This window comes from Oncorhynchus tshawytscha, linkage group LG12 (genome assembly GCF_018296145.1).
Source record: "Oncorhynchus tshawytscha isolate Ot180627B linkage group LG12, Otsh_v2.0, whole genome shotgun sequence".
Classification (NCBI taxonomy): Eukaryota; Metazoa; Chordata; class Actinopteri; order Salmoniformes; family Salmonidae; genus Oncorhynchus; species Oncorhynchus tshawytscha.
This window is the reverse complement of record NC_056440.1, coordinates 2,479,335-2,504,676: the sequence shown is the minus strand read 5'-3', so window position 1 is coordinate 2,504,676 and position 25,342 is coordinate 2,479,335. Positions and strand designations below refer to the sequence as shown.

The window sequence follows — 25,342 nt, the reverse complement described above, 5'->3', positions numbered from 1 at the left end:
TTCCTGTCTTCTTGTATTGTATGAGACACTGACACAGGGATGAATCCACGTTACTGAACAGGCCACTAGGTGGAGACACTGACACAGGGATGAATCCACGTTACTGAACAGGCCACTAGGTGGAGACACTGACACAGGGATGAATCCACGTTACTGAACAGGCCACTAAGTGGAGACACTGACACAGGGATGAATCCACGTTACTGAACAGGCCACTAGGTGGAGTTACTGACACAGGGATAAATCCACGTTACTGAACAGGCCAATAGATGGAGACACTGACACAGGGATGAATCCACGATACTGAACAGGCCACTAGGGGGAGACACTGACACAGGGATGAATCCACGTTACTGAACAGGCCACTAGGGGGAGACACTGACACAGGGATGAATCCACATTACTGAACAGGCCACTAAGTGGAGACACTGACACAGGGATAAATCCACGTTACTGAACAGGCCACTAGGTGGAGTTACTGACACAGGGATAAATCCACGTTACTGAACAGGCCAATAGATGGAGACACTGACACAGGGATGAATCCACGATACTGAACAGGCCACTAGGGGGAGACACTGACACAGGGATGAATCCACGTTACTGAACAGGCCACTAGGTGGAGACACTGACACAGGGATGAATCCACGTTACTGAACAGGCCACTAGGTGGAGACACTGACACAGGGGTGAATCCACATTATTGAACAGGCCACTAGGTGGAGACACTGACACAAGGATGAATCCACGATACTGAACAGGCCACTAGGTGGAGAAACTGACACAGGGATGAATCCACGATACTGAACAGGCCACTAGGGGAGACACTGACACAGGGATGAATCCACGATACTGAACAGGCCACTAGGGGGAGACACTGACACAGGGATGAATCCACATTACTGAACAGGCCACTAAGTGGAGACACTGACACAGGGATAAATCCACGTTACTGAACAGGCCACTAGGTGGAGTTACTGACACAGGGATAAATCCACGTTACTGAACAGGCCAATAGATGGAGACACTGACACAGGGATGAATCCACGATACTGAACAGGCCACTAGGGGGAGACACTGACACAGGGATGAATCCACGATACTGAACAGGCCACTAGGTGGAGTTACTGACACAGGGATGAATCACGTTACTGAACAGGCCACTAGGGGGAGACACTGACACAGGGGTGAATCCACATTATTGAACAGGCCACTAGGTGGAGACACTGACACAAGGATGAATCCACGATACTGAACAGGCCACTAGGTGGAGAAACTGACACAGGGATGAATCCACGATACTGAACAGGCCACTAGGGGGAGACACTGACACAGGGATGAATCCACGATACTGAACAGGCCACTAGGGGGAGACACTGACACAGGGATGAATCCACGATACTGAACAGGCCACTAGGTGGAGACACTGACACAGGGATGAATCCACGATACTGACACAGGGATGAATCCACGATACTGAACAGGCCACTAGGTGGAGTTACTGACACAGGGATGAATCCACGTTACTGAACAGGCCACTAGGTGGAGTTACTGACACGGATGAATCCACGTTACTGAACAGGCCACTAGGGGGAGACACTGACACAGGGATAAATCCACGTTACTGAACAGGCCACTAGGTGGAGACACTGACACAGGGATGAATCCACGTTACTGAACAGGCCACTAGGTGGAGACACTGACACAGGGGTGAATCCACATTACTGAACAGGCCACTAGGTGGAGACACTGACACAAGGATGAATCCACGTTACTGAACAGGCCACTAGGTGGAGACACTGACACAGGGGTGAATCCACATTACTGAACAGGCCACTAGGTGGAGACACTGACACAAGGATGAATCCACAATACTGAACAGGCCACTAGGTGGAGAAACTGACACAGGGATGAATCCACGATACTGAACAGGCCACTCCAACTGGACCCGATTGGACATGACCTCTGTTAATATGTGTGAGTGTGATGAGAACTGAGCAAGCTTGTTATTTGTTTCAGCCAATTACAACTCAATAAAACGTATAGCTTCTGTCCAGCGGGAAACTGGTTCCGGCTGTTCCCCTCAAGTGCGCCTGCTGCCGAGGAGGGATGGGCTGCTTTTCAATCTCAAAGTAAACAGCCCCCGGCCATAAACACTCAGTCCTTGAATGACATTTTACATCGTCACATCCAAGTGTACCTTAAAACTTCTTATGGCTGCAATCCCGTTAACGGGATGATACGACAACAGCCAGTGAAAGTGCAGGGCGCCAAATTCAAAACAACAGAAATCTCATAATTAAAATTCCTCAAACATACATGTATCTTATAATGTCTTAAAGGTAATCTTTTTGTTAATCCCACCACAGTGTCTGATTTCAAATAGGCTTTACAGCGAAAGCACCACAAACGATTATGTTAGGTCACCACCAAGCCACAGAAAAACAGCCATTTTTCCAGCCAAAGAGAGGAGTCACAAAAAGCACAAATAGAGATAAAATGAATCACTAACCTTTGATGATCTTCATCAGACAACACTCATAGGACTTCATGTTACACAATACATGTATGTTTTGTTTGATAAAGTTCATATTTATATAAAAACAATCTGAGTTTACATTGGCTCGTTACGTTCACTAGTTCCAAAAACATCCAGTGATTTTGCATAGCCACATCGACTCAACAGAAATACTCATCATAAATGTAGATGATAATACACATGGAATTATAGATATACCTCTCCTTAATGCAACTGCTGTGTCATATTTTTTTTAAACTCTACGGAAAAAGCAAACCACGCAATAAAAATAATAAAATTAGCTGCCATGTTGGAGTCAACAGAAACCAGAAATAACATGATAAATATTCCCTTACCTTTGATGATCTTCATCAGAATGCACTCCCAGGAATCCTAGTTCCACAATAAATGCTTGATTTGCTCGATAATGTCCATTATTTATGTCCAACTAGCTACTATTGTTAGGGCGTTAGGTAGACATATCCAAACGCTGGTGCAGGTCCAGCATAACTTCGGACAAAAACTCCAAAAAGTTATATTACAGGTCGAAGAAACCTTTCAAACTAAGTATAGAATCAATCATTAGGATGCTTTTATCATAATTCTTCAATACTGTTGAATGTGAAATGCGCATGACCAGGAAATGGCTCTCTGCCAGTAAACTGACTCATTCAGCTCTTATTCAGTCCCACAACACAGTAGAAGCCTCATTCAAGTTTCTAAAGACGGTTGACATCTAGTGGAAGCCCTAGGAAGTGCAACTTCATCCATATCCCACTGTGAATTCAATAGGGCCTGGTTTGAAAATCGATCAACCTCAGATTTCTCACTTACTGTTTGGATTTCTTCTCAGGTTTTTGCCTGACATATGAGTTCTGTTATACTCACAGACATCATTCAAACAGTTTTAGAAACTTCAGAGTGTTTTCTATCCAATTATAATAATAATATGCATATATTAGCAACTGGGACTGAGGAGCAGGCCGTTTACTCTGGGCACCTCTGGGCACCTTTCATCCAAGCTACTCAATACTGCCCCTGCAGCCATAACAAGTTAAATGTCCCTTGCCCAAGCAAGTATGCCCATGATCGGAGAGGCAACGTCTTTGGTGGAAATCTGGAAGTTGAGCTTAAAAACAACCAACCGTAAGCTATTAATGTATCTAGTAAGCTAACGTATCTAGCTATCACTCCTGTCAGGTAGCTAGCTACAGTTACCCATAGCTGGCTAGCTAGCGTTATAGTTTGGTCATTTATAACAATACGTTTCAGAATTCCCCAAAATCTGTTTATGAATCTAGCTACATTTTACAGGCTCCTCACTATGAGACTAAGCCAATTTGCCAACACTAAAATCAATTTCTATATATATATATTTTTTGTTGCAAGCTAGCTTCATACTTTTTTCTGACATGCCGAAAATGCAGCCTTGTTGATTCAATTCGACACTTTGCGGCCACCAGAGTTTGACATGTGACTACAGTTTGCATTGAATTGTGGGTCATATCAACCCCACAACCAAAGTTGTTCACTTGCTCCCTCAAGCTAAATTGAGGGACAATTGGAACTCTACTTAATATGGCAATCAAACTGCATCCGGTTTTCGACCAGGATTCCCCCGGGGGAAAGTGCCTAGCGCTGAGGGAGTAAAAATAACGTGTTTGGAATGCAGCCTCTCTCTCAGGTTCTCTCTTCCTTGTATATTTATTTTGTAAATATTCATATCATTCACTGGACTCCTAAGCCTATAGTCCTATACATGCAAATGTCCTGATACACTAAGTGCTCAACTTAGTGAGCAATAAAATGCAAATGAATTACTTAAATATCATACAATGTGATTTTCTGGATTTTTGTTTTAGATTCCGGCTCTCACAGTTGAAGTGTACCAATGATAGAAATGACAGACCTCTACATGCTTTGTAAGTAGGAAAACCTACAAAATCGGCAGTGTATCAAATACTTGTTCTCCCCACTGTATATATATATATATATATACATATATATAAATATAATCAAATATAGGCCAAAACACACATCACGACAAAAGAGACACCACAACACTACATAAAGAGAGACCTAAAACAACAACATAGCATGGCAGCAACACATGACAACACAACATGACAACATGGTAGAACACAACATGGTAGCAACACAGCATGGTAGCAACACAGCATGGTAGCAACACAACATGGTAGCAACACAACATGGTAGCAACACAACATGGTAGCAACACAGCATGGTAGCAACACAACATGGTAGCAACACAACATGGTAGCAACACAACATGGCAGCAATACAACATGGTAGCAGCACAGCATGGTAGCAACACAACATGGTAGCAACACAACATGGCAGCAATACAACATGGTAGCAACACAGCATGGTAGCAACACAACATGGTAGCAACACAACATGGTGCAAACATTATTGGACACAGACAACAGCACAAAGGGCAATAAGGTAGAGACAACAATACATCACGCAAATCAGCCACAACTGTCAGTAAGAGTGTCCATGATTGAGTCTTTGAATTAAGAGATAAAACTGTCCAGTTTGAGTGTTTGTTGCAGCTTGTTCCAGTTGCTAGCTGCAGCTCACTGAAAAGACGAGCAACCCAGGGATTTGTTTGCTTTGGGGACCTTCAACAGAATGTGACTGGCAGGACAGGTGTTGGATGAGGGATGCAGTAGATATGTCAGATAGGGGGGAGTGAGGCCTAAGAGAGTTTTATAAATAAGCGTCAGTGGGTCTTGCGACGGGAATTCAGAGATGACCAGTTTACAGAGGAGTATAGAGTGCAGATGTGTCTTATAAGGAGCATTGGTTTTCAAAATGTCACACCAGGGTATGTACACATGAAACACAGACCTTATTTTAAGTGTTTTTAAAATCCTCTATGGGAAAAACGATTGGAACCAATTTCCTGTTTGACTGCTAGGTTTTATGGATATTATGACACCTCCATTGTGGGGCTATATACCAGTGCATTCTTATCAACCTAGCCATTACGAAAATGATATTCTATCAAATAAGCCTAATGTAGCTAATTAGCAACTCACTCTCTCATTGACCTCCATACAAAAATTATTGGAAAGATTTTGGGCTGTGTAAAATCTCTTGCTTCGCCTTTTCCTTTCTGCAATTGGGCAATAGAGTTCTACATCTCTTTCCCTTTGCTTTTGGGCACTAGAGTCAAAGATTGTCATAACTAAACCAGGATAAACCACAGCCTGTCATTTCCAATGGGAATAAATGAGTAATAGTGGACAGAAAAAGCAAAGAGGTGGGTCGATCCAAGCACGAGCTTGCGAGATCCTATTGGCGCGTTCTAGCAAGCATCTGCATATTATTCCCTTTAGGGAACACCTATATTCGACTTTGCACTCCAAAACAAAGCAATTTTTAAAAAACTTTTGCAAAGGGAAAAGTCTACAAAACCTACACTCTGTTCATAACATATTGTAGTTTTGGGAACAGAAAACTGTTTTGAGATCTAATGCTTCATCGAATAATTTCTTCCAAAAGCCAGTTTGTAACAAAAAATAAACAAAATAATCCTCTCAAACTGCCGGGTATTGGGCTTCCTCTCACTACCATATTTGGCAGTGAGTGGAAACGCCAAGTGGATGCTTCATATTTATACATCCGGTAAAATATCTGTCTCATTGTTCTATCTGTGATAGATTCTCCCTCTCTGTATCAATGGTACTTCCGCAAACTCGAATACAATTCAAAACTTCCGGTTTAGTCAAACGACGAAGTCTATTTTGATATTTTGTCTAGCTAACGACATAGTTTATGAAATAAGTTTAATAGTAATTTATTAACACCTCAATCAAAATGGGGAAGCGTCAACATCAGAAGGATAAAATGTAAGTTCTGAACATAATATTTTCAAGTATGTAACGTCAAAAAGCTTGATAAAGTAGCCAGCCAAATGACGTTACTACACTAACAGAGAGCAAAGAAACAGATTAGCCGCTCTAGCAGAGAGGAAGATACGAAGCGAGACGTGTCCTTTTTGTATGGACGTCTATGCCAGTGTTGAATTACGTGAGGGTTATTTGATCGGTGATACGTTTCGTAGTTCATGTTTAGGCTGTTATAAATGTACAGATGTAGGTGGACGCACGTGGTATTCCGGCAACTGAGAAAAAAACCCGACTTATTTGTGCCTGTTGATCACAAAACGCACGTCTCCCCTCTCAAGCCCCGTTTCCATTGACACTTTGGAGTCAACCCGGTTTGGGTGGGCTGGGGGCCACCATGTTGCTAGGTAGCCAATATGTGACTACAGCTGGCTTCGCTAACTAACTTGGTAAGATGTTGAAGAATTATGTTCACCCTCTCGCCGTGTTGTATCCAACGTTTTCCCTATAGTCGTGCCAGACAGACTCAGACCCTTGTATTTAGTTTGCTAAACGGTTATCATCGTCGCTAGCGTAATTCCTACCATGCCAATGTATTGGCTGTTAATATATATATACGGTTTGATATGACGTAGCTTTCAATACGACCTGGCCAGCTAAAATTCCAGTTGGCTTGTTTCAACTCTGATTTGCTATCTAACGTTAGGTCTCTAACATTCGAGGGCAACCTGTTCTCATAAAAGTTGAATGCAGTTTCCGGTGGTAATTCGTGTCATGTCTTACTACTGTTTGTCCATATGCTAGCTAACAGCAACCAGACGAGCTAGCTAGCTAAACACGGTGCCGTCAGCTAGCTGGTGGTTGCATAGTAACGGCGTCACCAGACCGATTTATTTTTCTTTTCTTTTTAATAATAACAAATCAATACATAAAGCACATGAGGGAACACAAGCATACATAGATTACAAACAATGGACAATCGAGCTGGGGGCGGGGCTGGGGGCGGGGCTAGGGGGTATGATATCACATTACAATTACACAAGGACCTTAAGGGACATGCATATTACTTACAATTCTAACAGCTTTTTTGTTAGTAGAGCATTTAACCGTCTTAAAATACAGTTCAATTTCGTTTTGTAGGTGTACGAAAAATTTGTTTTTCTGTTTGTAAATTTACATTTGTGTATATGTAATTTGGCCAAAAGAATAATGAAATTAATTACATAAAAATGATTCCGCTTATTTCTATTGTATGTAAAGAATCCAAACAGTACATCTCTCCACAATAGTGTAAAATCTTCATAAATGTGTTCAATTATAAACCTACTGATGTATTGCCACAGTTTTCTTACATGCATACAATGCCAAAAAAGATGCACAACTGTTTCTGGGTGGTCATTACAAAAGGAGCAATTTGAGTTGATGTTTTCCTTAAACTTCTTCATATAGTGGTTGGCAGGATAATATTTATGAATAATTTTAAAGGAAACTTCCTTAATTTTGTTAACGAGTAGGTATGTGTGTGGCAACATCCAACCTTTTTTCCAACAGATATTATCAATAAATCCATTCCAATAAGGCATGACATAAGGTATAGATACAACATCCTGCTGAAACAAGGATCGTATCGCTCTGTTGTTGAATGGACCAAAAGAGAAACAAATCTTTCCTACTGATGAGTCAACAGGGTCAACAGAAGGTAGGCTCTGAGGGTCAGGTCCTGACACGTTCCTGAATAATAAAGCAACACCTGAGGGAATGGCATCTAAAACAATTGCAAAATCTTTAGGTGTTCCAGTGCTAATTAAAATAAGGATTAATTGGCTAGAATGGTTCCCACCCGATGTCGCCTGCCTTCAATCGTTGAGGACATGTCAATATAATAATTGGTGCTAGCAATATAATAATTGGTGCAAGCTAGTAACTACCTAGCTTTTGCTAAACTTAACTTCAGCTAACTATTTATTATTTGCCCGAATTTTATTCAATTTAAATCCGGTTGACAGACCGTCATCAAAACTTTTAGGTAGGGTTTAATTTGTGATAGGGAGAACTTCGTCAGCGTTTTGTAACTTTAGCCTTTGTGTATGCTAGCCATGCTGGATCATTGACTTAATGTTGTTTTCTGAACATGTTGCCATCTAACCAAGTTTTCCAATTGAGTTTGATAGTAACATCTTTTTTATCCTGCTTCTAAAGTTCAAGGACTGTGTCACAGTTTGTTTCTTTTCGTTTTGTCTCCAGGTACATCACATGTGCTGAGTACACCCATTTCTATGGAGGGAAAAGATCAGGTAGGATTCTTTGCTATTGTCCCTTAAGAGGTGGAGTAGAACCCAGTTGTTCACTACTCAACATACTGAATCATGTTGATGATTAGGAACAGTTCTTCACTAACAATGTTGATGCATTCTGTCTTTTTTTAAAAATATATATCTTTAAGAAATTCCAAAGTCAAATTTTCGACGTCTTCCATTTGACCATTGCAGGTAAGACATAATTTCACCAGTCCTGAGCTAAAGTACAGTTTGTAAGAGGCAAAAAGACCTTAGCGACCTTAGTGTTGAATGTAAGGTCTTTGCAGTGATGCTACATTTTAATTGTGTGTACTCAATAATCTTACCCCTGTCCCATTTCAGCTTGTCTCTGCAGCCGTTTGAATATCCCATGTGCACTCCCGAGGGAATCGTCTTTGACCTGCTGTGAGTAGAGATCTATATGTAGTTCTATGATATACCCTGGCTGGTTTAGTCTGGAAGGTTGTTTACTGATGGAAAAGGGAAGCTGAAATCTGTAATAGTACTGTCATTTTGAAGCCTGGTCTATAACCAACGTATGTACGTATGACATAACTACAAGTAGCTACGCATAAATGGCATTGCGTAGCAAAACCCACGCAGGCGTGAACAGCCCCTTGATTTATCTCGACGCAGGATTACCATGCTAAGCATTCTTGCTTTGTATACGTAGAGTAAGTATAAACCAGCCTGTAGTGTTGACCAATCCCCTCTGTGTCCTGTGCTTTTAGGAGCATCGTTCCTTGGATAAAGAAGTTTGGCACCAATCCCATCTCTGGAGAGGTAAGTAGTCAACCAACCACAACAGGATTGTTCCTGACAGGTCTAAGAAATAGATTATTTTAAGCATGACAGTACCTCTCCCAGCCACTGGAGGGAGTCAACCGCCACAGCATGTTGAGACGGTCGTCTGAGTCAGAGATCTGTATATAATGACAAGATGCTCATGACTCCGTCCCAACGATCAGAGTCGTTATCCCAAAGGCGGGAAGGCGACAAGCTTCGGTCCAAAATAAGCCCATAGTAACGCATTGGACATATTTTGGACAGATTTAGGTTACAGAGTGAAACCTCTGGCTTGGCCTCTTCCTCTCTGGCTGAGTGCATGTCTTCCCATGTGGACTTTACAGGGAAGCCCCCCTAGCACACCAGCTACCATTCTTTCCTCAATTAAAGTAACTGAGTTTCAACTTGGTGGATAAAACACATGTCCAGGTCACGCCATGACAGGTTTATAATAATGATAATATTTACATGTGCACCAACTGATAGATGAGACGTGATCGTATCAATCAGCGAGCACATGTGTCAGTGTGTGGGTGAGAGAGCGACACTTAATGTGTGTCCGTCCAGCTGGATCCTGCTGTCAGGGTTGATTAGTCTGGCTGCAGAGGGATGTTTCTAGACCAGGGGGGGGTAAATAACCCTGTCAGGGTTGATTAGTCTGGCTGCAGAGGGATGTTTCTAGACCGGGGGGTAAATAACCCTGTCAGGGTTGATTAGTCTGACTGCAGAGGGATGTTTCTAGACCGGGGGTAAATAACCCTGTCAGGGTTGATTAGTCTGGCTGCAGAGGGATGTTTCTAGACCTGGGGGTGGTAAATAACCCTGGTCCCGAAGTGCTGAAGGTACAAAACATGTTTGGTTGAAACCCGACTTGGAAAACCAGGCGTATTGAATTAAGACAATCAATTAGCTCAGTTGGTCAGGTGTGGTGCCAAGTTGGAACCAAATCCTACTGTACCTGTGGTTGTCTATCCCTGTTCTAGATACGTCTGGACTAGTCCTGCTGTGGTTGTTTATCCCTGTTCTAGATACGTCTGGACTAGTCCTGCTGTGGTTGTTCATCCCTGTTCTAGCTACGTCTGGACTAGTCCTGCTGAGGCTGTGGTTGTTTATCCCTGTTCTAGATACGTCTGGACTAGTCCTGCTGAGGCTGTGGTTGTTTATCCCTGTTCTAGATACGTCTGGACTAGTCCTGCTGAGGCTGTGGTTGTTTATCCCTGTTCTAGCTACGTCTGGACTAGTCCTGCTGAGGCTGTGGTTGTTTATCCCTGTTCTAGATACGTCTGGATTAGTCGTGCTGTGGTTGTTTATCCCTGTTCTAGCTACGTCTGGACTAGTCCTGCTGAGGCTGTGGTTGTTTATCCCTGTTCTAGCTATGTCTGGACTAGTCCTGCTGAGGCTGTGGTTGTTCATCCCTGTTCTAGATACATCTGGACTAGTCCTGCTGAGGCTGTGGTTGTTCATCCCTGTTCTAGATACATCTGGACTAGTCCTGCTGAGGCTGTGGTTGTTCATCCCTGTTCTAGCTACGTCTGGACTAGTCCTGCTGATGCTGTGGTTGTTTATCCCTGTTCTAGATACGTCTGGACTAGTCGTGCTGAGGCTGTGGTTGTTTATCCCTGTTCTAGCTACGTCTGGACTAGTCCTGCTGAGGCTGTGGTTGTTTATCCCTGTTCTAGCTACGTCTGGACTAGTCCTGCTGAGGCTGTGGTTGTTTATCCCTGTTCTAGATACGTCTGGACTAGTCCTGCTGAGGCTCTTGCTCTCTCTCTACTTGTGAAGGAATAATTCAGGTGTCGTTCCACCTCAAAGCACAAGAAAGAAGATTTCAGCTTCCACCATCTGAGCCTGTTCTGAAATCGTTTCTGTAGTTAGTAACAGATGATTATAATTTCTGAAGCATTATTTTGTAAACATCTTAATGTGATCTCTGATAAATTAAGGTTTTGCACCCAAATTGGCATTAAAAAAATAATTATAGTATTCAATATTATATCCAACATCCAATTTGGACCAAACTTCTTCCTTCTAATGGGTAAGTTGTATCAAATGGACCCCCCCCCACACACACACACACCAATCCCACACCAACAACAGTTAAATTAAATAAAAAAACAACCAGTATACAGTATCAGTTCTTTGTTTGACAAGTAGTATGGAGCTGCATCTTGGCGTATTGGTTCTTCATACTATCTAATGTATTCTCGTGAAGATAGACAGTGCATTCGGAAAGTATTCAGACCCCGTGACTTTTCACACATTTTGTTAGCCATATAATAAAATGTAATAAATAGTTGTTTTCCTCATTAATCTACACGCACTACCCCATAATGACAAGGCAAAACAGATTTTTCGAAATGTTTACAAATTTATAATAAAAAATAAATGGAAATATCACATTTTCGACTTCAACTGTATGTAAGTTTACATACACCTTAGCCAAATACATTTAAACTACATTTTTCACAATTCCTGAAATGTAATCCTAGTAAAAAGGGTAGCCTTCCACAAGCTTCCCACAATAAGTTGGATGAATTTTGGCCCATTTCCTCCTGACAGAGCTGGTGTAACTGAGTCAGGTTTGTAGGCCTCAGGTCAGGGTTTTGTGATGGCCACTCCAATACCTTGACTTTGTTGTCCTTAAGCCATTTTGCCACAACTTTGGAAGCAGGCTTGGGGTCATTGTCCATTTGGAAGACCCATTTGCGACTAAGCTTTAACTTCCTGACAGATGTCTTGAGATGTTGCTTCAATATATCCACAACTTTCCTTCCTCATACCATCTATTTTGTGAAGTGCACCAGTCCCTCCTGCAGCTAAGCACCCCCACAACATGATGCTGCCACCCCCGTGCTTCACGGTTTGGATGGTGTTCTTCGGCTTGCAAGGCTCCACCTTTTTCCTCCAAACATAATTATGGCCAAACAGTTCTATTTTTGTTTCATCAGACCATGGCTGTTTTGGAGCAGTGGCTTCTTCCTTGCTGAGCTGCCTTTCAGGTTATGTCGATATAGGACTCGTTTTACTGTGGATATAGATACTTTTGTACCTGTTTCCTCCAGCATCTTCACAAGGTCCTTTGCTGTTCTGGGATTGATTTGCACTAAAGCACATTCATCTCTAGGAGACAGAACGCATCTCCTTCCTGAGCGGTATGACAGCTGTGTGGTCCCATGGTTTTTATACTTACGTACTATTGTTTGTACAAATGAACGTGGTACCTTCGGCGTTTGGAAATTGCTCCCAAGGATGGACCAGACTTGTGGAGGTCTCCAATTTATTTTATGAGGTCTTGGCTGATTTCTGTTGATTTTCCCATAATGTCAAGCAAAGAGGCACTGAGTTTGAAGGTAGGCCTTGAAATACATCCACAGGTACACCTCCAATTGACTCAAATGATGTCAATTAGCCTATCAGAAGCTTCTAAAGCCAAGACATAATTTTCTGGAGTTTTCCAAGCTGTTTAAAGGCACAGTCAACTTAGTGTTCTGACCCACTGGAATTGTGATACAGTGAAATATAAGTGAACTAATCTGTCTGTAAATAATTGTTGTAAAAATGACTTGTGTCCTGCACAAAGTAGATGTCCTAACCGACTTCTCAAAACTATAGTTTGTTTAACAAGAAATTTGTGGAGTGGTTGAAAAATGAGTTTTAATGACTCCAACACAAGTGTACGTAAACTTCCTACTTCAACTGTAAGTATTCAGACCCTTGACTCAGTACTTTGTTGAAGCACCATTGGCAGTGATTACAGTGCCTTGCGAAAGTATTCGGCCCCCTTGAACTTTGCGACCTTTTTCCACATTTCAGGCTTCAAACATAAAGATATAAAACTGTATTTTTTGTGCAGGTGCATTTATACGGAGACTTGATTACACACAGGTGGATTGTATTTATCATCATTAGTCATTTAGGTCAACATTGGATCATTCAGAGATCCTCACTGAACTTCTGGAGAGAGTTTGCTGCACTGAAAGTAAAGGGGCTGAATAATTTTGCACGCCCAATTTTTCCGTTTTTGATTTGTTAAAAAAGTTTGAAATATCCAATAAATGTCGTTCCACTTCATGATTGTGTCCCACTTGTTGATTCTTCACAAAAAAATACAGTTTTATATCTATGTTTGAAGCCTGAAATGTGGCAAAAGGTCGCAAAGTTCAAGGGGACCGAATACTTTCGCAAGGCACTGTACATCCTCTAGTCTTGTCGGGTTTGACGCTACAAGCTTGGCACATCTGTATTTGGGAAGTTCCTCACATTCTTCTCTGCTGATACTCTCAAGCTGTCAGGTTGAATGGGGATTGTCGCTGCACAGCTATTCTCAGGTCTCCACATATGCTCGGATTCAAGACTGGGCTCTGGCTGGGCCACACACGGACATTCAGAAACTTGTCCCGAAGCCACTCCTGCGGCTATCTAAAAAAAAAAAAAAAAAAAAAAGCTTTTTTTTTTAAAACCAATCAGAGTAAATTAGTCATTTTAGTCACCAGCATTATTTACCATAATGTACCCGTATTTGACCATTAGAGGCCGCTGTTCCTGCTATAGCTCCACACTGTCCATTTTGCTGGTCTCTTGTGTGTTTTAAAATGTATTAGAACATTGCCTCTTCAACTTAGGGTAGAAAACCAATTGGCTCCTTTATAATTAATGAATCATCAATTTGAGCCAGTACATTATTAGATGTTCTTTACCATTCGGCCATCTGATTTGCCACCAATAGCTTACAATTGGCTCATTCATCCCCCTCCTCTCCCTGTAACTATTCCCCAGGTTGTTGCTGCAAATGATAACGTGTTCTCAGTCAATTTACCTGGTAAAATAACGGATAAATAAAATAAGACGCATCACTGCTCTCTGTACTCCTCTGTAAACTGGTCATCTCTTTATACCCGTCACAAGACCCACTGGTTGATGCTTATTTATAAAACCCTCTTAGGCCTCACTCCCCCCTGGGATACCTACTGCAGCCCTCATCCTCCACATACAACACCCATTCTGCCAGTCATATTTTGTTAAAGGTCCCCAAAGCAAACACATCCCTGGGTCGCTCCACTTTTCAGTTCGCTGCAGCTAGCGACTGGAACGAGCTGCAACAAATACTCAAACTGGACAGTTTTATCTCTTCATTCAAAGGCACATTCTCATTCCTTCTCTTCTCCCTCAGAAACTGGAAGCGAAGTCCCTCATCAAGCTAAACTTCGCCAAGAACAACGATGGTAGGTTTTTCAGTGATATTCAAAGCGTTCCGAACGACCTTCATTCCCAACTTTAGTCTCAAGTCTAACTGACCGCAGGACCGTCATCGTGGGACAGACTGCTAACTGACCGCGGGGCCGTCATCGTAGGACAGACTGCTAACTGACCACGGGGCCGTCGTCATAGGACAGACTGCTAACTGACCACAGGGCCGTCATCGTAGGACAGACTGCTAACTGACCACGGGAGCGTCGTCGTAGGACAGACTGCTAACTGACCACAGGGCCGTCGTCATAGGACAGACTGCTAACTGACCACAGGGCCGTCATCGTAGGACAGACTGCTAACTGACCACAGGGCCGTCATCGTAGGACAGACTGCTAACTGACCACGGGAGCGTCATGGTAACTACCCTGCTTTTTCATTTGGCCAGGTAAATACCACTGTCCCGTCCTGTACACAGTCTTCACAAACAACTCCCATATCGTCACCAACAAGCTCACTGGCAATGTGTTCTCTCACGAGGTAAGATATTCTGGGGGGGTTTAACACGCACACACACACACGAGGGCGGCAGGTAGCCTAGTGGTTAGGGCGATGGGCCAGTAAGCGAAAGGTCACTGGATCGAACCAGGAAGAGATAAATCTAGGGACGTGCATTAGAGCATGACTCTCAACCCTGACTGCCCCAGGGTCGCCGTAGGGGATGACTGACCCTGGCCGTGACCCCACTCTGACTCTCAATCCTGACTGCCCCAGGGTCGCCGTAGGGGATGACTGACCCTGGCCGTGACCCCACTCTGACTCTCAATCCTGACTGCCCCAGGGTCGCCGTAGGGGATGACTGCCCCAGGGTCGCCGTAGGGGATGACTGACCCTGGCCGTGACCCCACTCTGACTCTCAATCCTGACTGCCCCAGGGTCGCCGTAGGGGATGACTGACCCTGGCCGTGACCCCACTCTGACTCTCAATCCTGACTGCCCCAGGGTCGCCGTAGGGGATGACTGCCCCAGGGTCGCCGTGGTGACTGACCCTGGCCGTGACCCCACTCTGACTCTCAATCCTGACTGCCCCAGGGTCGCCGTAGGGGATGACTGACCCTGGCCGTGACCCCACTCTGACTCTCAATCCTGACTGCCCCAGGGTCGCCGTAGATGAAGGGTCGCCGTAGGGGATGACTGACCCTGGCCGTGACCCCACTCTGACTCTCAACCCTGACTGCCCCAGGGTCGCCGTAGGGGATGACTGACCCTGGCCGTGACCCCACTCTGACTCTCAACCCTGACTGCCCCAGGGTCGCCGTAGGGGATGACTGACCCTGGCCGTGACCCCACTCTGACTCTCGATCCTGACTGCCCCAGGGTCGCCGTGGGATGACTGCCCCAGGGTCGCCGTAGGGGATGACTGCCCCAGGGTCGCCGTAGGGGATGACTGACCCTGGCCGTGACCCCACTCTGACTCTCAACCCTGACTGCCCCAGGGTCGCCGTAGGGGATGACTGCCCCAGGGTCGCCGTAGGGGATGACTGACCCTGGCCGTGACCCCACTCTGACTCTCAATCCTGACTGCCCCAGGGTCGCCGTAGGGGATGACTGACCCTGGCCGTGACCCCACTCTGACTCTCAATCCTGACTGCCCCAGGGTCGCCGTAGGGGATGACTGCCCCAGGGTCGCCGTAGGGGATGACTGACCCTGGCCGTGACCCCACTCTGACTCTCAACCCTGACTGCCCCAGGGTCGCCGTAGGGATGACTGACCCTGGCCGTGACCCCACTCTGACTCTCAACCCTGACTGCCCCAGGGTCGCCGTAGGGGATGACTGACCCTGGCCGTGACCCCACTCTGACTCTCAATCCTGACTGCCCCAGGGTCGCCGTAGGGGATGACTGCCCCAGGGTCGCCGTAGGGGATGACTGCCCCAGGGTCGCCGTAGGGGATGACTGACCCTGGCCGTGACCCCACTCTGACTCTCAACCCTGACTGCCCCAGGGTCGCCGTAGGGGATGACTGCCCCTGGCCGTGACCCCACTCTGACTCTCAATCCTGACTGCCCCAGGGTCGCCGTAGGGGTTGACTGCCCCAGGGTCGCCGTAGGGGATGACTGACCCTGGCCGTGACCCCACTCTGACTCTCAATCCTGACTGCCCCAGGGTCGCCGTAGGGGATGACTGCCCCAGGGTCGCCGTAGGGGATGACTGCCCCAGGGTCGCCGTAGGGGTTGACTGCCCCAGGGTCGCCGTAGGGGATGACTGACCCTGGCCGTGACCCCACTCTGACTCTCAACCCTGACTGCCCCAGGGTCGCCGTAGGGGATGACTGCCCCTGGCCGTGACCCCACTCTGACTCTCAATCCTGACTGCCCCAGGGTCGCCGTAGGGGTTGACTGCCCCAGGGTCGCCGTAGGGGATGACTGACCCTGGCCGTGACCCCACTCTCTGAGGGTGTCTCAAGGGGGAGTTGGGATATGCAACAAAAACACATTTCCAATTCACATATATTAATACACACTGGTGTGAAATAGGACAAATCTAGGGAAAGGGGGGTACCTAGTCAGTTATAATGGTTTTACCACAGCTACAACACTATTAAAAGGGAAAGGGGGGTACCTAGTCAGTTATAATGGTTTTACCACAGCTACAACACTATTAAAAGGGGGTACCTAGTCAGTTATAATGGTTTTACCACAGCTACAACACTATTAAAAGGGGGTACCTAGTCAGTTATAATGGTTTTACCACAGCTACAACACTATTAAAAGGGGGTACCTAGTCAGTTATAATGGTTTTACCACAGCTACAACACTATTAAAAGGGGGTACCTAGTCAGTTATAATGGTTTTACCACAGCTACAACGCTATTAAAAGGGGGGTACCTAGTCAGTTATAATGGTTTTACCACAGCTACAACGCTATTAAAAGGGGGGTACCTAGTCAGTTATAATGGTTTTACCACAGCTACAACACTATTAAAAGGGAAAGGAGGGTACCTAGTCAGTAGTAGCTGTGGTAAAACCATTATAACACTATTAAAAGGGGGGTACCTAGTCAGTTATAATGGTTTTACCACAGCTACAACACTATTAAAAGGGGGGTACCTAGTCAGTTATACAACTGAATGAATTCAACTGAAATGTGTCTTCTACATTTAACCCAACTCCTCTGGAATATAAGGGGCAGCAGGTAGCCTAGTAACCAGCAGGTAACGTAGTGGTTAGTGTTGGACTAGTAACCAGCAGGTAGTCTAGTGGTTAGAGCGTTGGGCCAGTAACCAGCAGGTAGCCTAGTGGTTAGAGTGTTGGACTAGTAACCAGCAGGTAGCCTAGTGGTTAGAGCGTTGGGCCAGTGACCAGCAGGTAGCCTAGTGGTTAGTGTTGGACTAGTAACCAGCAGGTAGCCTAGTGGTTAGAGTGTTGGACCAGTAACCAGCAGGTAGCCTAGTGGTTAGAGTGTTGGACTAGTAACCAGCAGGTAGCCTAGTGGTTAGAGCGTTGGACTAGTAACCAGCAGGTAGCCTAGTGGTTAGAGGGTTGGGCTAGTAACCAGCAGGTAGTCTAGTGGTTAGAGGGTTGAACTAGTAACCAGCAGGTAGCCTAGTGGTTAGAGTGTTGCACTAGTAACCAGCAGGTAGCCTAGTGGTTAGAGTGTTGGACTAGTAACCAGCAGGTAGCCTAGTGGTTAGAGACAGGTAGCCTAGTGGTTAGAGCGTTGGACTAGTAACCAGCAGGTAGCCTAGTGGTTAGTGTTGGACTAGTAACCAGCAGGTAGCCTAGTGGTTAGAGCGTTGGACCAGTGACCAGCAGGTAGCCTAGTGGTTAGTGTTGGACTAGTAACCAGCAGGTAGCCTAGTGGTTAGAGCGTTGGACTAGTAACCAGCAGGTAGCCCAGTGGTTAGTGTTGGACCAGTAACCAGCAGGTAGCCTAGTGGTTAGTGTTGGACTAGTAACCAGCAGGTAGCCTAGTGGTTAGAATCTGTCATTCTGTCCCTGAACAAGGCAGTTAACCCACTGTTCCTAGGCTGTCATTGAAAATAAGAATTTGTTCTTAACTGACTTGCCTAGTTAAAGGTTAAATTAGCACCCACCTGATGATGATGATGATGATTCCACACGTTGTTTCTAAGAAGTGTGTTTACCTCAGGCTGTGGAACAGCTCAACGTCAAGACGAAGAGTTACAGAGACCTGCTCTCTGATGAACCTTTCACCAGACAGGACATCATCACCCTGCAGGTATTCAATGTGGATGTTTACTGATCTACATCATGTCTGTTCTGGGCCTGAAGCCTGCTATAAGCATCATGGGAAATGTAGGATTCAGGTTGTAAATGTAGTCCTGAGTCCTTAACTTTTTCTGGTGTTTGTTTCTACACAACAGGATCCAACCAACCTGGATAAGTTCAATGTCTCGGACTTCTTCCACGTCAAGAACAACCTCAAAGTACTGGACCCTGGTGGGTAAATGTTTGGTCTGATTCCCAGATGGTCAACTATTCCCTAGCTATTGCACCATACGGTTCTGGTCTAAAGTAGGGGGCCATAGGGCTCTGGTCTAAAGTAGTGCACTATGTAGGGGGCCATAGGGCTCTGGTCTAAAGTAGTGCACTATATAGAGGGTAGGGGGCCATAGGGCTCTGGTCTAAAGTAGTGCACTATATAGAGGGTAGGGGGCCATAGGGCTCTGGTCTACAGTAGTGCACTATATAGGGAATCAGGTCCATAGGGCTCTGGTCTAAAGTAGTGCACTATATAGAGGGTAGGGGGCCATTGTGCTCTGGTCTACAGTAGTGCACTATGTAGGGGGCCATAGGGCTCTGGTCTAAAGTAGTGCACTATATAGGGGTAGGGGGCCATAGGGCTCTGGTCTAAAGTAGTGCACTATGTAGGGGCCCATAGGGCTCTGGTCTAAAGTAGTGCACTATGTAGGGGCCATAGGGCTCTGGTCTAAAGTAGTGCACTATATAGAGGGTAGGGGGCCATAGGGCTCTGGTCTAAAGTAGTGCACTATGTAGGGGCCATAGGGCTCTGGTCTAAAGTAGTGCACTATATAGGGGGTAGGGGCCCATAGGGCTCTGGTCTACAGTAGTGCACTATGTAGGGGCCATAGGGCTCTGGTCTACAGTAGTGCACTATGTAGGGGGCCATAGGGCTCTGGTCTACAGTAGTGCACTATGTAGGGGGCCATAGGGCTCTGGTCTACAGTAGTGCACTATATAGGGGGTAGGGGTCCATAGGGCTCTGGTCTAAAGTAGTGCACTATGTAGGGGCCATAGGGCTCTGGTCTAAAGTAGTGCACTATGGGGTGCCATAGGGCTCTGGTCTACAGTAGTGCACTATATAGGGGGTAGGGGTCCATAGGGCTCTGGTCTAAAGTAGTGCACTATGTAGGGGGCCATAGGGCTCTGGTCTAAAGTAGTGCACTATGTAGGGGGCCATAGGGCTCTGGTCTAAAGTAGTGCACTATGTAGGGGGCCATAGGGCTCTGGTCTAAAGTTGTGCACTATGTAGGGGGCCATAGGGCTCTGGTCTAAAGTAGTGCACTATGTAGGGTGCCATAGGGCTCTGGTCTAAAGTAGTGCACTATGTAGGGGGCCATAGGGCTCTGGTCTAAAGTAGTGCACTATATAGGGGTAGGGGCCATAGGGCTCTGGTCTAAAGTAGTGCACTATATAGGGGGCCATAGGGCTCTGGTCTAAAGTAGTGCACTATGTAGGGGGCCATAGGGCTCTGGTCTAAGTAGTGCACTATGTAGGGGGCCATAAGGCTCTGGTCTACAGTAGTGCACTATGTAGGGGCCATAGGGCTCTGGTCTACAGTAGTGCACTATATAGGGGGTAGGGGGCCATAGGGCTCTGGTCTACAGTAGTGCACTATGTAGGGGGCCATAGGGCTCTGGTCTAAAGTAGTGCACTATGTAGGCGGCCATAGGGCTCTGGTCTAAAGTAGTGCACTATGTAGGGGGCCATAGGGCTCTGGTCTGAAGTAGTGCACTATGTAGGGGACCATAGGGCTCTGGTCTACAGTAGTGCACTATGTAGGGGGCCATAGGGCTCTGGTCTAAAGTAGTGCACTATGTAGTGGGCCATAGGGCTCTGGTCTAAAGTAGTGCACTATGTAGGGGGCCATAGGGCTCTGGTCTACAGTAGTGCACTATGTAGGGGGTAGGGGGCCATAGGGCTCTGGTCTAAAGTAGTGCACTATGTAGGGGTAGGGGATGTTTGAAGGAAGGACCTCTCTGGATGTTCCTGTTTGAGATGGCGTTGAGGAGGAAGTTGTTTTTCTAAACTCCAATGTTTTTGCTGTGTGTAGATGAGGAGAAGGCTAAGCTGGACCCTGGTTACCACCTGAACAGTACGAACATGGAGACCAGAGAGACCCTGGCTGAGCTCTATAAGGATTATAAAGGAGACGCTCTACTGGCCTCCACCATGAAGGAACCACAGGCCAAGAAGACCGACAAACTTAACGCGGTGATGACACTGACCCCTGTCTGTCTGTCTGTCTGTCTTTCTTAAGGTATCAATGATAATAGTAGTGGAAACAGACTGTCCTCTCTGGACAGCCAGGTTTGTCTGTGACGACCGGTCTCTATAGCCAGACTCTCCTCTCTGGGCAGCCAGGTTTGTCTGTGACGACCGGTCTCTATAGCCAGACTGTCCTCTCTGGGCAGCCAGGTTTGTCTGTGATGACCATAGGTCTCTATCTAACCAGACCGTCCTCTCTGGGCAGCCAGGTTTGTCTGGTCTACAGGTCTCTATAGCCAGACTCTGGTCTCTGGGCAGCCAGATTTGTCTGTGACGGCCATAGGTCTCTATAGCCAGACTCACTCTCTGGGCAGCCAGGTTTGTCTGGCTCTGGTCTCTATAGCCAGACTGTCCTCTCTGGGCAGCCAGGTTTGTCTGGACTCCGGTCTCTATAGCCAGACTGCCTCTCTGGGCAGCCAGGTTTGTCTGTGACGACCGGTCTCTATAACCAGACTGTCCTCTCTGGGCAGCCAGGTTTGTCTGTGACCACCGGGCTCTATAGCCAGACTCTCCTCTGGGCAGCCAGGTTTGTCTGTGACGACCGGTCTCTATAGCCAGACTGGTCTCTCTGGGCAGCCAGGTTTGTCTGTGACGACCGGTCTCTATAGCCAGACTCTCCTCTCTGGGCAGCCAGGTTTGTCTGTGACGAGGTCTCTATAGGACTCTCCTCTCTGGGCAGCCAGGTTTGTTTGAGATGGTCTCTATGTTCCTGTTTGCCAGACTCTCCTTTCTGGGCAGCCAGGTTTGTCTGTGACGATCGGTCTCTATAGCCAGACTGTCCTCTCCGCGTCTGTACCTAGTCAGTGTTTTCCTCATTGGTGGCTGGGCTGAAAGATGTTGGTGTGAGGGGAGTCACCATGGTAACGTCAGTCTGTCTGGGTGTTGTTAACGTTCTAAGAGGTCACTGCCCGACCAGGCGACGTTCCCACTGTTCTGCCGTGTCCTACTTCTGGGAAACAGGAATGTTGGGTAGTGGGAGCAGTGCACTACTGTTGGCCATAAGCTGTAGGGGTGTAGGGCTGTAGGGGTGTAGAGCTGTAGGGGTGTAGGCAGCTGTAGGGGTGTAGAGCTGTAGGGGTGTAGGGCTGTAGAGCTGTAGGGCTGTAGAGCTGGGCAGAGCTTAGGGGTGTAGAGCTGTAGGGGTGTAGAGCTGTAGGGGTGTAGACTGTCCTCTGTGGGCAGCCAGGTTTGTCTGTAGAGGTGTAGGGTCTCTATAGAGGTGACCGTCCTGCTCTGGGCAGCCAGGTTTGTCTGTGAGCTGTAGGGGTGTAGAGCCAGACTGTAGAGCTGTGGGCTGCCAGAGGTGTAGGGCTGTAGAGGTGTCTATAGCCAGACTGTCCTCTCTGTAGCAGCCAGGGGTGTCTGGGCTGTAGGGGTGTCTGTAGGGGACTGTCCTCTGTGGGGTGTAGCCAGGGGTGTCTGCTGTAGGGGTGTCTGTAGAGCTGTAGACTGTCCTCTCTGGGCAGCCAGGGCTGTCTGGGTGTAGAGCTGTAGGGGTGTAGAGCCAGACTGTCCTCTGTAGGCAGCCAGTGTGTCTGTAGGGGTGTAGAGCTGTAGGGTTGTAGAGCTGTAGGGGTGTAGAGCCTAGCTGTTAAGGGTTTAGTGTGTAGGGTACTAACTGTTTTCTCTCCTTCCCCTAGGCTCATTACTCTACTGGCAGAGTGTCTGCTTCCTTCACCTCCACAGCCATGACCCCTGCTACCGAACACACTGCAGGTTAGTAGTCTGGTAACACACTGCGGGTTAGTAGTCTGACTCTCACACTGCGGGTTAGCCAGGTTTGTCTGTAACAACACACTGTCTTAGTAGTGTCTGGTAACAACACACTGTACCTAGTCAGTGTTTTAACAACACATTGGTGGCTGGGTCTGAAAGATGTTGTGGGTGAGTAGTCACCATGGTAACAACACACTGTCTGGGTTAGTAGTGTCTGGTAACAACACACTGTGGGTTAGGCGTGTCGTTCCCACTGTTCTGCCGTGTCCTACTTCTGGTAACAACACACTGTGGGTTAGTAGTGTCTGGTAACAACACACTGTGGGTTAGTAGTGTCTGGTAACAACACACTGTGGGTTAGTAGTGTCTGGTGTACTGTGGGCTAGTGTCTGGGGTAACAACACACTGTGGGTTAGTAGTGGTGTGGTAACAGCTGTGGGTTGTAGAGCTGTAACAACACACTGTAGAGCTGTAGGGGTGTAGAGCTGTGGGTTAGTAGTGCTGTAACTGTACACTGGGGTTAGTAGTGCTGTAACAACTGTAGGGGTGTAGAGCTGTAACAACACACTGGGGTTAGTAGCTGTAGGGGTGTAACACACTGTGGGTTAGTAGTGCTGTAGGGGTAACAGAGCTGTGGGTTAGTAGTGTCTGTAGAACAAGCACTGTGGGTTAGTAGTGTCTGTAACAACACACTGTGGGTTAGTAGTGTCTGGTAACAACACACTGTGGGTTGTAGGGGTGTAACAACACACTGTGGGTTAGTAGTGCTGTAACAACACACTGTGGGTTGTAGTGGGTGTAACTGTAGAGCTGTGGGTTAGTAGTGGTGTAACAACTGTAGAGCTGTAGGGTTAGTGTAGTGTCTGAGCTGTAGGTGTAGCGCACACTGTGGGTTAGTAGTGTCTGGTAACAACACACTGTGGGTTAGTAGTGTCTGGGTGTAACACACTGTGGGTTGTAGTGCTGTAACAACACACTGGGGTTAGTAGTGCTGTAACAGCTGTGGGTTAGTAGTGTCTGTAACAACACACTGGGGTTAGTAGTGTCTGGGTAACAAACACTGTGGGTTAGTAGGGGTAACAGAGCTGTGGGTTAGTAGTGTCTGCTAGTAGGGGTGTAGAGCACTACTGTGGGTTTAGTAGTGTCTGGTAACAAACTGTTTTTAGTAGTTCCCCTGGCTAACAACACACTGTGGGTTAGTAGTGTCTGGTAACAACACACTGTCCACAGCCAGTGTCCCTGCTAACAACACACTGTGGGTTAGTAGTCTGGTAACACACTGTGGGTTAGTAGTGTCTGGTAACACACTGTGGGTTAGTAGTGTCTGGTAACACACACTGTGGGTTAGTAGTGTCTGGTAACAACACACTGTGGGTTAGTAGTGTCTGGTAACAACACACTGTGGGTTAGTAGTCTCTGGTAACAACACACTGGGTTAGTAGTGTCTGGTAACAACACACTGTGGGTTAGTAGTCTCTGGTAACAACACACTGTGGGTTAGTAGTGTCTGGTAACAACACACTGTGGGTTAGTAGTCTGGTAACACACTGCGGGTTAGTAGTGTCTGGTAACAACACACTGCGGGTTAGTAGTGTCTGGTAACAACACACTGTGGGTTAGTAGTGTCTGGTAACAACACACTGTGGGTTAGTAGTCTCTGGTAACAACACACTGTGGGTTAGTAGTCTCTGGTAACAACACACTGTGGGTTAGTAGTCTCTGGTAACAACACACTGTGGGTTAGTAGTCTCTGGTAACAACACACTGTGGGTTAGTAGTCTCTGGTAACAACACACTGTGGGTTAGTAGTCTCTGGTAACAACACACTGTGGGTTAGTAGTCTCTGGTAACAACACACTGTGGGTTAGTAGTCTCTGGTAACAACACACTGTGGGTTAGTAGTGTCTGGTAACAACACACTGTGGGTTAGTAGTGTCTGGTAACAACACACTGTGGGTTAGTAGTGTCTGGTAACAACACACTGTGGGTTAGTGTTAGTAGTCTCTCCACACAGAGAACAGCTCAGCAACATGTCTGTGTTTGAGGAACACATGATGTTTTCTCTGGTTGTTGTAGATGCCATCTCAGATGACACGGTGCGTTATTCCTATGTGAAGAAGAAAGGCTATGTTCGCCTCCACACCAACAAGGGAGACATCAACCTGGAGCTGTACTGTGACAAGGTGTGTGGTCCTTTGAAGTTCACTTTGGTCCAACATGGCTTTTGCCATGGTGGGAGAGTGTGTTCCATTTCCCTCTTCCCCTCTTCCAACCCTCCCCCTCTTCCAACCCTCTCTCCTCCCTCCCTCTCGCCTCCCTCTCTCTCTGTCCTCATCCCTCTCTCTCTGTCCTCATCCCTCCATCCACCTCGCTCTCCTCCTCCCTCCATCCCTCTCGCTCTCTCTCTCCTCCTCCCTCCATGCATGGTTT

At 46.5% G+C, this 25,342-nt stretch overlaps 1 protein-coding gene across 2 annotated transcripts in view; it reads left to right on the top strand.

The window, feature by feature from the left end:
- The first annotated feature begins 6,240 nt into the window (after nt 1-6,240).
- Nucleotides 6,241-25,342, top strand: part of ppil2 (peptidylprolyl isomerase (cyclophilin)-like 2) — a 33,375-nt gene continuing 14,273 nt past the window's right edge. The window contains exons 1-12 of one of the 2 annotated variants that reach the window (XM_042331188.1): nt 6,241-6,396; nt 8,638-8,687; nt 8,837-8,882; nt 9,033-9,095; nt 9,422-9,473; nt 14,647-14,698; nt 15,112-15,203; nt 18,816-18,905; nt 19,051-19,126; nt 20,982-21,142; nt 22,837-22,912; nt 24,989-25,095. In XM_042331188.1, coding sequence (XP_042187122.1) covers nt 6,365-6,396; nt 8,638-8,687; nt 8,837-8,882; nt 9,033-9,095; nt 9,422-9,473; nt 14,647-14,698; nt 15,112-15,203; nt 18,816-18,905; nt 19,051-19,126; nt 20,982-21,142; nt 22,837-22,912; nt 24,989-25,095 — 897 coding nt within the window. In that variant the 5' untranslated portion in view covers nt 6,241-6,364. Of the gene's footprint in view, nt 6,397-6,529; nt 6,843-8,637; nt 8,688-8,836; nt 8,883-9,032; nt 9,096-9,421; nt 9,474-14,646; nt 14,699-15,111; nt 15,204-18,815; nt 18,906-19,050; nt 19,127-20,981; nt 21,143-22,836; nt 22,913-24,988; nt 25,096-25,342 lie in introns of those variants that run through there. The other variant, XM_042331189.1, reaches the window with a different exon arrangement.